This window comes from Rhinopithecus roxellana, chromosome 7 (genome assembly GCF_007565055.1).
Source record: "Rhinopithecus roxellana isolate Shanxi Qingling chromosome 7, ASM756505v1, whole genome shotgun sequence".
NCBI lineage: Eukaryota > Metazoa > Chordata > Mammalia > Primates > Cercopithecidae > Rhinopithecus > Rhinopithecus roxellana.
Window position 1 is genome coordinate 80,986,772 of NC_044555.1, and position 15,303 is coordinate 81,002,074.

Sequence of the window (15,303 nt, forward strand, 5' to 3'; positions counted from 1 at the left end):
AAATGGGACCCGTTATTACTAAAACAAAATACTAAGTTTTTCCCTTTTCAGTAAGGACTCTGAGTTTATTGTACAGTTTTTCCAGAAACGGGGGTGGGGGTGGGGGAGATGTGCCTTATGTTTTTAAAAAAATAACAACAAAGGAAATCACATACACACAAAAAAACCTATGATGGCAGTTTCAGCACATTTATGAAATGGGACATTTGTGAAATGGAGAACACCACGTAACAGGACTCCAAGGGCAAATGGCTTGGAAGGATGGAATGATATGGTTATCAGTGAATGAATGTAACAATTGTGAAAGAACCTGAATTGTCACTGGTCTGCTGTTCTTCTGACACGGATAGAGTCTCTAGAGCTCCCAGCGTGGAGACAACGGCATTATCCAGTCCCTTCTCACACTTGCCTTCGGCGCTGGTGGGCACAGCGTCAATGAGGGACACGGGGATCTCATCATTTTGCAGGCTGCTGCCTTTCTCCTTGTCCTCGGGGAAGGAAGCTGCCTGGCTCTGAGAGTCCTCTTCATCTGAACTGTCTCTAAAGCCAGGTGGGGGTGCAGCAATGGCCATGTTCAAGGAACGCAACAGGAAGTCATCCTCATTGTCATCACCTTCTGGAGGGGGCAGGGATGTGAGGTCAATGATGTCATCGCTTGACCCAGACAGGTTGAGGATGGCTGGCTGGTTCATCTCCCCCACCACGAGGTCCTCCTCGCAGCTCACCTCGTCCTCATCCTCTGCGTCATCAGTGTTTTCTGCATAACAGATGTCATGCAAGAGGGGCTCCTCAATCCCCTCCGCAGCCTGGAAGCTCTTCACATCGCCTATGTTTGCATAAACAGAATTTTCCACAAACTGGATGCCCTCTGCCTCTGGAGTGAGATCCAGGCCCTTCATGTCACTGGCACTGCCGATGTAGAGATTTCTCTGCTTCTCCAGCATTTCAGGACTCTCATCTAGTAGTGTTTCATAGCCGAGGGTTGGGGGACTAATACCATCATCCAAGGCGAAGTCTCCAAAAATAAAGGACACTTTAGCTCCTCTGGGAGATTCCTGTGCTTTCTTCAGAGTTTCTGGTCCTGAGAGGGTCAATAGGGACCGCTGAGCGAGACTTCTGTAGTCTGCCTCACAGGGGGCCTCCCCGGGCTGGCTCAGCTGCTGGTTAAGTCCATCTGAACTATAGGCGTTGTCTATGTACAAGTGCCGGTGCTCTTTTGGACATAGGGTGCTGTCTGTGATCTCCACCGTCTTCTGCTTTGAATCTATGTATGTTATCTGGGCTTCTTGCTCCCCTTCGCCAATAAAGGTGGTCATTTGGGGTATACAGTTCCAATCTGGGCCAAGGAGGTTATGCTTCCCCTTGTTTTCAGTTCCTAAAGAGAAAGAATCATGCAAAGACACATTACTGTACTGTCTGGTTTTGGGTGGGGCGGGGGTGGGGTGGGGGGGCTTGTCTCTGTTTTTTAACTTAATGGCTTGTAGCATCACTTGTGCAAATACAGTTTTTCAACTACCCAAATATAGTACTTGTTGATTTAGGCTTCAGGTGTAAGAATTCCTTGGATTAGGAGAACCAACCTTAACAAAATTGATACTGCATAAATTGTAATTGCTATTTGATAAAACGTAATACCATCCAGGGGTAGGGAAGTATAGCTTAATTCCATCTGACCCTTGGTTCTATTATTAAAAGGCTTCATTCATATCTACAAATGTAAATATACAACATGCCTTTTACCCTTAAAGGTAAGATTTCAATAGGCCGTTATTCCAGAACATTAATTGTTCTTTTCTTTGTAAGGTGAGATCTAATATTCCCTACTTCGTGGAGGAAGATATTGAATGTTTTCCTCATTGAGTTCAGAGATGGTCAAGGATTGTCAGAGTTTTACCACATGGGAAATTAAAATAAATATTGTAATGATAGTACAAAACTTATATCTTCAGTCTTTTGATATCCTAGTAGATGTTAAAATATTCATGTATAAATGTCAGCATGCATGCCTGTGTGTATGTGGGTGTGTGTATAAAATGCATAAGGTGGAGTGGTCACAGGTAAGGTACTTTTCTCTGTAATTTCTAAGCATAATTAATATTTAGATTAATTTCAATTTTTGTTTGTATAACGGGAACTCCTGAAAATTTGTTTCATGTTCCTCATGGATTAAAATTACAAAACCCCAATTTAAATACTATTATTTTGTTTGCTCTTCAAGCATCTTTCAATCTGGAATTTTGATGTGGAGATTTGTTCTGATATTTAACAAGACAGAGAACTGGGTCATTCTGTTGATATTGCCTTATAGATTCCAGAGGCAACATTTTGAGAAAATTTTAGGGCCATACTATTCTCCCATCTGCTCCCTCGAATTGTCCCCAGCACAAGTTTGGATAACTGACATCAGATGTGCAAGACATATGGGAAAAAAGTGCAGTTTTACCGAAGAGGTTTTTGTTCCCGGCAAATCATGCAATGGACTTAATGCTGAACAGTGTTCATGGTCATTTTTAATAAATTCATGTATTTTCATGAACAATAAGAGATATAATTTTGTACACTAGCCATATTTGCATCTTACCTTACAATAAATAAACCTCATGGAGGTTCAGCATTATTTTATTAACAACAACAATTTAGATTATGACTGGGTGTGCATGTCGGGGGAAGTGTGTGTGTGTGTGAGTGTGGATTGTTGCAGGAGGAAGAGTAGTTCAGCAAAGTTGCATTGTAATGCAGGTTTAGGGCTTGGCAAATATTTTCTGTAAAGGGAGGCCCAGACAGTAAATATTTTGGTTTTGTGGGCCAACCATTCAATTGAGCAACTACTCAACTTAGCTGTTTTAATATGAAAGTAGCCATAGATGCTACATAAACAAATGGGTATATGAGTTGAATGGTGGCCCCCAAAAGATATGTCCACTCTGTGAATGTGACCTGATTTGGAAAAAAGTGTCTTGCAATGTTAAGGATCTTGAGATGAGATTATCCTTAACTATCTGCATGGGCCCTAAATTCAATGGCAGAGAGAGATTTGGGCCACACAGAGAAGAGGGGAAGGCCACGTGAAGATAGCGGCAGAGACTGTAGTTAAGCAGCCACAAAGAATGCTGGCGGCCACCAGAAGCAGGAGGAGGTAATGAGAAATCCTCCCCTAAAGCCTTTGAAGAGAGCATGGCCCTGTCAACATCCTGGTTTTGAACTTGTGGCCTCCGAAACTGGGAGAATAAATTTATGTTGTTTAAAGCTCCCAAGTTTGTAAGAATTTGTTCCAGCAGCCTTAGGAAAGTAAAACAATGTGTGTGGTTGAGTTCCAATAAAACCTTATTTGCAAGAACATGATTTGGCCCATTGACCATAGTTTTGCCAACTCTGGTTTAGATGAACAAGAAAACTGAATAGGTCAGCAGGCTCAAAGCAAGTTGATGGATACTTACTGAGATTCTCCTAAAGCCCAGAGATGCATACATATCTGGGGCCAGGGATTTTGAAAGTGCTTGAAGCCTAATTTTCAAGATAGAGAAGAAGAAATGGGGGCTGTTTCTTCCTAGAGATCTTGACTAAGATCTGGGATCAATTTCAGGTGAGAATAAGATATGTGCTCAATCTAGCTTCCTTCCAGAAGGGTCTACTGATTTGGCTTCCTGGAATAGTTTTGGAGACATGGAAGAATGTGGGTTGGGAGCTGGGATCTATTCTGTGGCCCAGTCTCCTACAGTGGAAGGAGAGATTGGACTACAGAAGAACTGGCCTGATGGAACTTCCGCTCTATATTTCTTGGCTGTCAGATCTTTTGGGAGTTTCTGAAGAGAAGAGAGTACTTTCAGCACTCGCTGGTGCGCTCTCGCGCTCTCGCTCGCTCTCTCTCTTTCTAATTTATTTATTTATTTATTTATTTTTGAGACAGGGTTTTGCTCTGTTACCTAGGCCAGAGTGTAGTGGTGTAGTCATAGCTCACAGCAGCGTTGACCTCCTAGGCTCAAGGTATCCTCCCACCTCAGCCTCCCATGTAGCTAGGACTACAGGCGCATGCCACCACACCTGGCTAATTTTTATATTTTTTGTAGAGATGAGGTCTCCCTGTGTTGCCCAGTCTGGTCTCAAACTCCTGTGCTCAAGTGATCCTCCTGCCTCAGCCTCCCAAAGTACTGGGATTACAGGCGTGAACTACTGCACCTGGCCTCTATCTCTGTCATTCTCGGTTCTTTCTGCCTCTGTTTTTTTTTTTTTTTCCCACTGCAAGTTATTAATAGAAATGCTGAGCATCATTTTACATGATGTACCTAGATTATTTTTCTAACCCTTGCAAGCTAGTTTTTTTTTTTTTTTTTTTTTTTTTTTTGAGACGGAGTCTTGCTCTGTCGCCCAGGCTGGAGTGCAGTGGCTGGATCTCAGCTCACTGCAAGTTCCGCCTCCCGGGTTCATGCCATTCTCCTGCCTCAGCCTCCCGAGTAGCTGGGACTGCAGGCGCCCGCAACCTCGCCCGGCTAGTTTTTTGTATTTTTTAGTGGAGACGGGGTTTCACCGTGTTAGCCATGATGGTCTCGATCTCCTGACCTCGTGATTCACCCGTCTCGGCCTCCCAAAGTGCTGGGATTACAGGCTTGAGCCACCGCGCCCGGCTGCAAGCTAGTTTTTTAACCCCATTTTACAAATGAAGAAACTCAAGCTCAGAGAAATTAAAAAAAATCAGACACCTTAAGATGGGACTGGATTAAATTTCAGATTTATTTGACTTGAAAGTCCAAGCGTTGCCTTCTATCATACTTTATCCATCGCTTCCTGTTTCTAACTTCCCTTTTTCTATGACTGAGCTGCTTCCACTCACCTGGCCATCATAGTAAACTGTGTGTGAGTCTGTATGTGTGTGTAAATGTGTCCACATATTGCAATATATTTATGGAATAAAGTTTGATGTTTCTGCTCAATTTAACAGTGAGAGAACTTCCTTCCCTTTTTTTCTCCCCTCATTTTCTCTGAGAAATGCCGGGGACCGGGGCCGGGGGGAGGGAGAAGAAAAGAGAAACAATAGTAAAATTTGTTTGTAAGAATTCCCCTTTCTTTTTTTTTTTTTTTTTTTTAATTTTTTTTTTAATTTTTATTTTATTTTATTTTATTTTATTATACTTTAAGTTCTAGGGTACATGTGCATAACGTGCAGGTTTGTTACATATGTATACTTATGCCATGTTGGTGTGCTGCAACCATCAACTCGTCAGCACCCATCAATTCATCATTTATATCATGTATAACTCCCTAGTGCAATCCCTCCCCCCTCCCCCCTCCCCCCTCCCCATGATAGGGACATGGATGCAGCTGGAAACCATCATTCTTAGCAAACTATCACAAGAACAGAAAACCAAACACCGCATGTTCTCACTCATAGGTGGGAACTGAACAATGAGATCACTTGGACTCGGGAAGGGGAACATCACGCACTGGGGCCTATCATGGGGAAGAATTCCCCTTTCTAGGCCCGGCGCGGTGGCTCAAGCCTGTAATCCCAGCACTTTGGGAGGCCGAGATGGGCGGATCATGAGGTCAGGAGATCGAGACCATCCTGGCTAATACGGTGAAACCCCGTCTCTACTAAAAAATACAAAAAACTAGCTGGGCGACGAGGCGGGCGCCTGTAGTCCCAGCTACTCGGGAGGCTGAGACAGGAGAATGGCGTGAACCCGGGAGGCGGAGCTTGTAGTGAGCTGAGATCCGGCCACTGCACTCCAGCCTGGGCGGCAGAGCAAGACTCCGTCTCAAAAAAAAAAAAAAAAGAATTCCCCTTTCTTTTAAAAGAATCATGGAACCTCTGATTATAATTTTTTTTAATGGGTCAGTGACTGTGCCTAGAATGGTGGCGTCTGTCCATCAGTGACATTTACTAAGCATCCACTGTAGATGGAGTAAAATGCTTAAGTAACTGAAGAAAAAATGTCCTAAAACCAATGAAAACCACCTACTGTCAAAGGATAATCAATTTAACATTTGCAGCCTTCCCTGTCCTCACTGTGGGTATCTTTTTTGCTGTCAAGTAGGTGAACTGAATTATTTGATGTCTTTGCCATCTCCGTGCTATTATGGATCCAAGATGGCTGCCATGGTGGAAAAATTTTCTTCTAGTGTCCCCAGGTCCAAGTGCTAGGCAATAACCACGTCTTCCTGTTTGTAAAATTCCCAGAATCCTGGGCATAACTCTGACTACAGGGAGGAGGCTCCCAGACACGTGGGCCTACGACACCTTCAGGAGAGACCAGCCCTAAAGCAGGGGCTCACAACTCATGTTCGGGCATTCCATCATTAGTCCTCTGGCCCTGACCTCTGTAAGAGTAAGGCCATGAAAACCCAACCATAGAGACTTTCATGATAATAAAATCAAGGTTGGAGCAAGCACCCTGACACTTCTGAGTGATGTGTCAAATGTGGTGAGAAATCAGCATTTTTCTTTTTAACAATTAGCCCACATCAGAGGTATCTGAAGGCTTTTTGCATTGAATTTGGACATTAGATTTTTTTGTGGGTACAATTTTAACTTTAATTTTAATTTTTATTTATTTGTTTATTTTGAGACGGAGTCTGGCTCTGTTGCCCAGACTGGAGTGCAGTGGTGCAATCTCAGCTCACTGCAACCTCCGCCTCCTGGGTTCAACCGATTCTCCTGCCTCAACCTCCCGAGTAGCTGGAATTACAGGCACATGCCACTATGCCCAGCTAATTTTTGTATTTTTAGTAGAGACGGTGTTTCACCATGTTGGTCAGGCTGGTCTTGAAAGCCTGACCTCGTGATCTGCCTTGGCCTCCCAAAGTGCTGGGATTACAGGCGTGAGCCACCGCGCCCGGTCTTTTCAGAAAACATCCTTTTTACTGTTGTTAGGTGGGGTGTTTGCAGGGAGGTCAGTGCTTCATGAGTTCAGGAAGAGAATACCTGTTTCCTGGGTCGCTGTGTTTTTCTTGTTGGCCATGTTAAATATCGACCTCCTGGAATCAACAAGCAGTCGGTAGTATCCAGCCGTTAAGCAGGCCAGGTTCATGGCATCTGAGGATTCCATCAGAAGCGTGATGGGCTACACAAAAGAACACTCTGGTTAAAGCCATCCATTCTTAATAACATCCCTGGAGTGTCAATGGCTGCATTTATGCTTATGGAAAAAGGAGTTATTGAACAAACATTTCATGGGAGAAACCCAAGGCAGGAGAAAAAGCCAAGGATAACACAAAGCGCCTCACTGAAAAACATTCAGGACACACCCTCTTAAAAGCCTGGACATTTTGAATCTTTTCCAAGTCATATATATGTCTATGTATCTATCTATCTGCCTGCCTATCTATCTATCTATCTATCCATCCATCCATCCATCCATCCATCCATCCATCCATCCATCCATCTATCTATCTATCTATCTATCTATCTATCTATCTATCTATCTATCTATCATCCATCCATCCATCCATCCATCCATCCATCCATCCATCCATCCATCCATCCATCTATCTATCTATCTATCTATCTATCTATCTATCCATCCATCCATCCATCCATCTATCTATCTATCTATCTGTCATCTATATTTGAGACAGGGTCTCACTCTGTCACTGAGGCTGGAGTGCAGTGGCGCAAACTCGGCTCACTTCAACCTCCACTGCCTGGGTTTAAGCAATTCTTAATGCCTCAGCCTCCTGAATAGCTGGGATCACAGGCGTACGCCACCGGGCCAAGTTAGTTTTTGTATTTTTAGTAGAGATGGGGCTTTACCATGTTGGCCAGGCTGGTCTCCAACTCCTGATCTTAAATGATCCGCCCACCTCAACCTCCCAAACTGCTGGGATTGCTGGTGTGAGCCACCGCACCTGGCCCCCAAGTCATATTGAAATGAAAGAAAAATGAGATTGTTTTCTTCCCAAATAGTTAACATTTTTAACATTTAAAAACAATTAAACATGTTAAACTGGTAAATAACATTAACTAGTTAAGTTACCCATTACCTCAGTTACCAGCAGTGAACTCACAATCTGAAAATTACAGGAAGATTAAGTTTTGGGTTCACGGTGTAAATTAGTGTTAAAGGGAGGTAAAATTTAAGTGGAAATTACTGCTAAGACTGAATGAAAACTGCCAGAGACCCAGTAAAAAGTTGCTTCTAGAAGAAATAGTAGATTTACAGGACCGTAAAACAGATGGGAGTTGAGAAAAGGCCTTACTAAAACTCTCTTGAAACAATGAGGTTATTATACAATTGGACATGGATTTGGGGCTTATAGGGGGAAAAAAGTGTTGGATGAAGCAATTTTTCTCATTGAGTTAGGAAGGGTGTGTTCTTATTGAAAGAGAAAAGGTGAGAGAGAAAGAAATAATGAAGCAAGAAAAAGCAGATACGAAGAGAGGCACAAAAACCTCAAGACAGCAGGTCTCTTGCTTTCACTCCTAGGTATAGGACACTGGGAGGATTTAGTGCCCCCAGCTGGTAGAATTTAACTTCCCTGCCAAAGCCCCTGTACTAGTTGTTGAACTGCCTTTCCTTCCACTTCAGTTGAGGTCTCCCCTCGGCCTCCAAGCCACTGCATCATTATTTTATATAGGCAGGACACCATTGGCCAGACACAGCACTCATTTCTGTTTAGGACAGATTATCTCTGTCATCGAATCTGTAATAATTGCATCCAGTTCAACCTTTCATCCACCTTTCTCCGTGATGGGGCTATTTCTCTCAGCCTTTTTGCTCATGGAGTAGGATGGGCATTCTGAGTCTATCCTCCCTCTTTCAGCTAGCCATGAAGTCATCTGGAACCCTCTGGATGCAGCCCATGAAATCCCACAGGCCACAGCCAGCATGTCTGAGTTCTACATTCTGTCTTTCGTGATCATCTGTTCCCACTGCAGAGCTCTCTGGTGTATTCTGATGTGCTTTGTAGAAACACTTTGCCACATTCTCAATGGCTGTCAATCCACTCCTCCCACACCAGCACCCTAGTGGGGATGCAGGTAGGGCTGGGTCCTCCATGGCTCTTCTCGGAGCACCTTCCAGGCTGGTGTTGTCTCCTTTGTGGAGTCACTATCTCCCTTTGTTCCAGTGCCTTTTCTTCATAGAAACAGTAGAAATATTGCCATTGCCAAAATCCAATAACTCATCTCTACTGGAAAAAGAAGGTAGAGACCAGGAACCTGGACTATTTCCTATTCTCTTTTGGGAGTAGAGTTTTGCCCTTTGTGGACCATCTCAGATTTTTTTTTTTTTTTTTTTTTTTTTTTGAGATGGAGTCTCACTCTGTTACCCAGGTTGGAGTGCAATGGCACAATCTCGGCTCACTGGAACCTCCATCTCTGGGTTCAAGTGATTCTCCTGCCTCAGCCTCCTGAGTAGCTGGGATTACAGGTGCATGCCACCACGCCTGGCTAATTTTGTATTTTTAGTAGAGATGGGGTTTCACCATGTTGGTCAGCTTGGTCTCGAACTCTTGACCTTGTGATCCGCCCGCTTTGGCCTCCCAAAGTGCTGAGATTACAAGCATGAACCACTGCGCCTGGCCAGATTTTTGTTTTAAATGGAGTGGCCACGACATTCATAGGAGCCAGATGTTCAGTCAGTACCAATTGTTACCATATAAGAAGACAGATGAACTAAAATATCAAGCTTTTCCAAAAGAATACACACATATGGACCCAACCTAAGCAAAGAGAGTGAGAATTCTAAAGAAAGTTGGGGAAAATCTCCCTCTTGATTTGAGTCATATATTCTAGAAAGTTAGTTCAGAAAAGTTTCCCCTACTCTATAACTGGAAACCACATTTTCTAAAGTCAGAAGGGACCTAGAAATTATGTAGCTTGCTTTCTCATGTAGGAATAAAAAAATTGAGCCCAGAGAAGTATAGCGACGTGTTCCCAATCACACAGCAATTTAGTGAGGACTGGAGCCCTCAGGTCTGAGTCGGGTGGATTATTTTCTGCACCACATTGCATCTATGATGCTCTGCACACATTGACTTTTGCCTGCCTTGTAAACATCTGCAGTGTTATCAGAAATTAGCTGTTTACAGCAAGGTCATGTGTATCAACATCTGAAACACTTGCCTTCACGTCTAGCACGTGGAGTTCCACCCGCACCAAGCTCTCCTCCTCGGAAAACATTTCAATCCTGTTGACGTGGCTAAAGTCGGCTAAAAGAGCCACCAGGTTGGTTTTGGTGTTGATGACATGGCTTATGCCATACCGGGGCCCAACCAGGAGAGTCACTTCCGAGCGCTTTTCCGCCTGCTGAGAAAGAGAAGTTGACAACATAAAAATACTGAACCTCTGAAATGCCATGCCAACTTGAACCAACGATCCTATTTTTATAAGATTACATTTTCTTTAGAAAGTGTTTCTGGGTCATACTGTACTAAATCATCCAATTAGAAGAATCAGATACATGACTGATTTGAGGCTCTGATAAATTACGAGTAATTAGAAAGTAAATGTTAAAAGCACAGTATGTTCATAATCATAAGATGCTTTTAGAAATGAGGTTTGTTTTTTCCTTTTGGTTTTCCTTTTTTTACTGTGAAAGCAACTTCTGGCTCAATGATTTAAAAGAAGGCCATTGTTAGAATCCTTTGATTCTCTTGGTTCTTCACATTTCTTTTTCTAGGGCATTCTGCAGTGGTGTTATCTAGTTTAACAGTTCTTCTGATATTTTCAGACTATTGTGAAGTTGGTTAGAAATGAAGCCTGGAGAAGATTCACAGCTGATTTGCTTTTGTCATCAGAGGTGGAATGAGCTGCTGTGGCTTCCAAGAGAAAGCAAAAAAAAAAAAAAAAAAAAGAAATTACCACTAATGTTGCCTTGAACACACGGCCCCCATACAATCGCAGGTCACTGAGGAACTTGAGATAATGGACCTTGGCTTGTAGTGCAGAGAGCTGAGGAGAGAAAAGAAACCTCAGGTGTTAACTCTATTGGGTATGACTCCATTTCAGCTGGAGACCAGCAGAAAACAAGCCTAAGATAGAAGGATGATTTTACTGCTGAAAAGTTGAGATGTGACAAAGACTCTGCATTAGGAATAAAATTGCTACATATTTGGTTTCCTGATGAAGGACTGGAACATAAAATCAAGATTCACATCTTAATCATTAGAGGGTCAATATATGGGGCACTCATGGGTATAGATATGCTGGGCCGGGCACTCAACAAGTGAGAACAAGACCTAAAATGTTCCATTGAACATCTGCTCACTGGGAGATTTCAAGAAGTGAGAGGAGCCTTCTACTTGCAATTAGGGACAAAGGTGAGGTGTCTACATATATTCCCATTGCACAAGAGACTCACCTGAATGTAGACTTTGTGGGAATCATTTTGAATATGCACCTGCAATCTAGGCAAAGCCTTCTAAACAGGCCCTTTACACTTCCCAAGTTTCTTCCAGTCCTTGCAAGTTTTCAGGGGAAATGAACTTTCTGAGATCCAATCATTGTGGACATGTTTGAACTTGCTATATAAGGCTCTGTTTTATTAATTCAACCTAGAAAATCTGTTGAGTTTCATGAATGATTTATAAATGAAATTTTATCCAGATGAAAGTTATCTTTACAAAGACTTAAAAATGTAGGTTCCCATATCACTAAAGAGAGTATTTGATTTAAAGAAAAAAAAAAAGGTCAATGTTTCATACTGAATGTGCCAGGGATTTTTATTAATGTTGAAATTTTCCAACAAGGTGTAGATCACCATTAAGTGGCAATGACCATAAAATTCTATTTTCAATTGCAGATGACTTGCCAGCTTATTTGTTAACTATACCTAAAGGTACTGCTCTTTATATAATTGTTACTTAGCACCATTCATCCATCCTACTTCTTTAAAAAATGCAAAGCATTTGCAAATTGTTTTGAAAGCAAACTATTCACTCTTGGCTAGAAAAACAACCTTTAAAGGACAGTGATGGATAAATGGATAGGTTGATTGATCTTATAGCAGTTATCCAAATTATTATGAGTAGGCCAGGCTTGGAAGAAAAATCACAAGTCAATTATAGAAATTAGCTTCCAGCAAATCAGAACTGAAGTTAAGAACTTGAACCGCATCGTCTTGCTATACATCTCTGTAAGCTGAATGCTCAACTGTGATCAAAGACATCCTTCCCATGAAATTGGGAAGTGAGTTAAAGGTGGCTGATAGTGTGTTGAACCTGATTATACTTAAAAAAAAACCCCAAAAAACAAAAAACCGTCATGGGGTATGGAGGGGATAGAAATAAATGTGCCTTACTCAGTAAAAATGACTTAAAAAAATCAGACACTAAGACAAAATAATTCTCCACGTAAACAGTGATTTGTATTAGAGTCACACAAATTTCTCCAGCTAATATCAGTTGGAAAGTGTTCTTCGGTTAGAAGACTGCTTCCAATTTTACAGATCCAGTGTTTTAAGGCTCCTTCTCTTTCTGGTTCCTGGAATCTTTTGCTTTTTATTACCTATAAACTATACCTCTCTTTTCTGACCAACAGTATATTTTAAAATTTTCCTTTGTGTTTCTTTTACTTAATGAAAACAAAAGCATAAAAAGATTTTAACGCTAATGATGGTGAATTACAGCAATAATTTTATCTTCACTCTAAAGGTAGGTTTGCATCCAATGTTTGTCAATAGGGGTGATTTTGTTCCCTGGAGCACATTTGGCAATGTCTGGAGACATTTTTGTTTGTCACGATCATGGGAGGGTGCTACCAGCATCTTGTGGGTAGAGACCAGGGATGCTGCTAAACATCCCACAGTACACAGGATGTTCCCTGTAACTCCCTAACCAAGAATGATCTGTTCCCAAATGTCAATTATGCCACAGTTGAGGATCCCTGGTTTAATGAATGTGATCTCTGGCCTGCAGGGCCTCTTGCTGGCTATTGTGCATTTAAGCTGGTCTGAGCAGTAAGCAATTGCATGATTGAAACATAGAATTCTTTCACAATTCTATCTTCTATTCACAAATTCTCAGAGGCTATGCAAACTTCTCCTGGAAGGGCACATGAACACATACCTCCCCGCTACAGTACGGAGTCCATAACTTGTGAGAAATAAATAGGTTTCTATATGAATACTTATTTTTCATTAGTGTTAGAAATATGTTAATAGAAAAAAGTTACACAGTGTTACTGCTTCTGAAAATATGGCACTAAGTATTTTATTCATGAGCTAATTTTAAACATTTAAAAAAATGCATTCAAGCCTCTCTCTTTATAATTTTCTATTAAGATGCAAATGTGATACCTTTTTACCCGGTGGTACCAAGTTTTGATTTGCTTTGACAAGGTGTGAAAGTGCTTTCTTTATGTTCTTCTCTTTCATGCTTTGCAGCACAGCAGAGGGAAGAAAAGTCTCTAATCCCCATTCTTTTCTGCAATAAAGAGCATATCTTTAATTTCACATTCTTGTGATGATGAGTTATCTAAGACAAAATGGTGCTCTGATGTTTGTTGGAACAAATGAACCCTTGGTAAGGCAGAGAATGGAGACAAGTCCCCAACTAAGGAAGTAACTTTTAGTTTACACCCAGGACACACACTACTTGATCATTAATACATATGTTTGCATTTAAAAAGAAATCTATTCCTCACTCTATAGAGACAATGCTAAGGAGGCATTTGGAGCCAATGTAAAGTGAAGAGACATTTTGTCCAACCAACTTCTGAATCTCTTCAAAGTTACTCACATATCCGAGTTTGTATTTCCAACAGCAATTTCTCTCCATCCCTTTGTTGATTTCTATTCTCCAGTCTCCCTGTCTGCTCACATTCTTTCTCTCTTCTCTTAGAAGAATGGATGCAAGTCCTTCATGTCCCCAAACCATTCTTTCCTGTCCCTCCCCTCCTCCATGGCTATTTCTCTAGGCACACACAGTTCTTTTGTCCTAGCCAGTTCATGTCTAACTCCTTCCATCAACATTTCTTGCTGGTGGTGTGGAATTGGGTGTGATTCATGACTCTTAAGTGTGCCCGGTATTGATGTGGAGATGCTGGCATCATTCATGGGTATGGATGTACAACAAAATGACAACAAATGGGACCGAGTTAATACATTTTTACAAAGAGCCAATTTTCCCAGAAACGACTACAACTCCTTTCTTAGAAGGTCCCATATTTTGAATTCTAGGAAATCTATCCTGGAATAGAAATCCTACCCTAGGTTATGTGTCTAACCAGTGTCTTCTAAATTATGTGAAGACCTTCAAGAGGATGCCAGTTACTTCTGTTTCAGGTCCTCTCCAAAGAAGGGTAGGAAGACAACCTACTTCCACCACTTGACCATTCATATTCTTCACTAGTTAAGAATGGTATATTTCATGATTATGTTTTCTTCCTTCTCAACTTGTACTTATTGTCTTTAGCCATCATTTGGCAGTACTTATGGGCTATCTTGTAATCCTACTTGTATCATTATTTTAAATAATTACTTTTTTTGTCTTTATATCTTGTTTTTACAATCAGAGCACAAGTTCCTCAATGGCCAGGAATAGAATTCATACATATTAGTATTTTCTACTGTCCTAATGTGAGTGCTATATAAAATGCTCAATGAATATTTGTTGGTCAAAGGAATTTATGAATGAGAACATTATTATAGACTTTTCAGGATTTTTACTCAAGCCGGATATCTCTGAGACGTTTTTGACTGCACAATGTTCAACCTGGTAAAGTGTGGGTACAGAAAGTAGGAAAATAAATGCATTTTAATTGTCTGAAAATCGTCTCAGGTTGTGCAGGCCACCTTTTCAAATGGCAGCCAGTTTCACCTGTCCCCAAGAACTTTAGAAAGGAGAGTGGAAGAGGGTGTGAATGTGTCCAGCTGAGCACAAGATCTCTTTGTGAGCTGAGTCTTTCTCAGGATACAGTCACGCTTATGTGTGGGGGAGAGAGAGAAAGCATTTGGAAGGAGTGAACTGAAGGCCTGAGGTTCTCAAATTGCACATGAGGATTTTTCCCTACATGTCAACAGGTGACTGAGAGTTGTCAGAACAGTGGTGTTAAAGTCAGCAAGTTAGAGATTTAATCCTTCCCAACACAGGCTCATGAATTTATTGAGAAAAGCCATTTTGCCCCCTGGTGGGTCAACCTGGAATTGTGGAATTTCGAAAGGCTTTCTAGGCAGCCCATGAGAAGCTTCTTTGGAAAGTGGGATTTTAATTAGTTTGTATATCTTTTGGAGGTGAGATTGCAAGCAGGGTGTGGGGTGAGGTCCAAAGCTTTAGCATTACATGTGTTTCCAAACACAGGTGCCTCAACCCATCACACAATCTATAGCACAATGGGGAGTCCCACAGCCTGGGTTTGAATCCTGTATC

At 41.6% G+C, this 15,303-nt stretch overlaps 1 protein-coding gene across 3 annotated transcripts in view; it reads right to left on the reverse strand.

The window, feature by feature from the left end:
* The window catches only part of LOC104678079 (FERM and PDZ domain-containing protein 4), a 120,787-nt gene that overhangs the window by 6,992 nt on the left and 98,492 nt on the right, over nucleotides 1–15,303 (reverse strand). For all 3 annotated transcript variants that reach the window (XM_030934116.1, XM_030934118.1, XM_030934117.1), the window contains exons 9-13: nucleotides 13,233–13,359; nucleotides 10,799–10,888; nucleotides 10,061–10,243; nucleotides 6,920–7,058; nucleotides 311–1,375 (exon numbers count right to left, since the gene is read on the reverse strand). In XM_030934116.1, coding sequence (XP_030789976.1) covers nucleotides 311–1,375; nucleotides 6,920–7,058; nucleotides 10,061–10,243; nucleotides 10,799–10,888; nucleotides 13,233–13,359 — 1,604 coding nt within the window. The remainder of the gene's footprint in view (nucleotides 1–310; nucleotides 1,376–6,919; nucleotides 7,059–10,060; nucleotides 10,244–10,798; nucleotides 10,889–13,232; nucleotides 13,360–15,303) is intronic.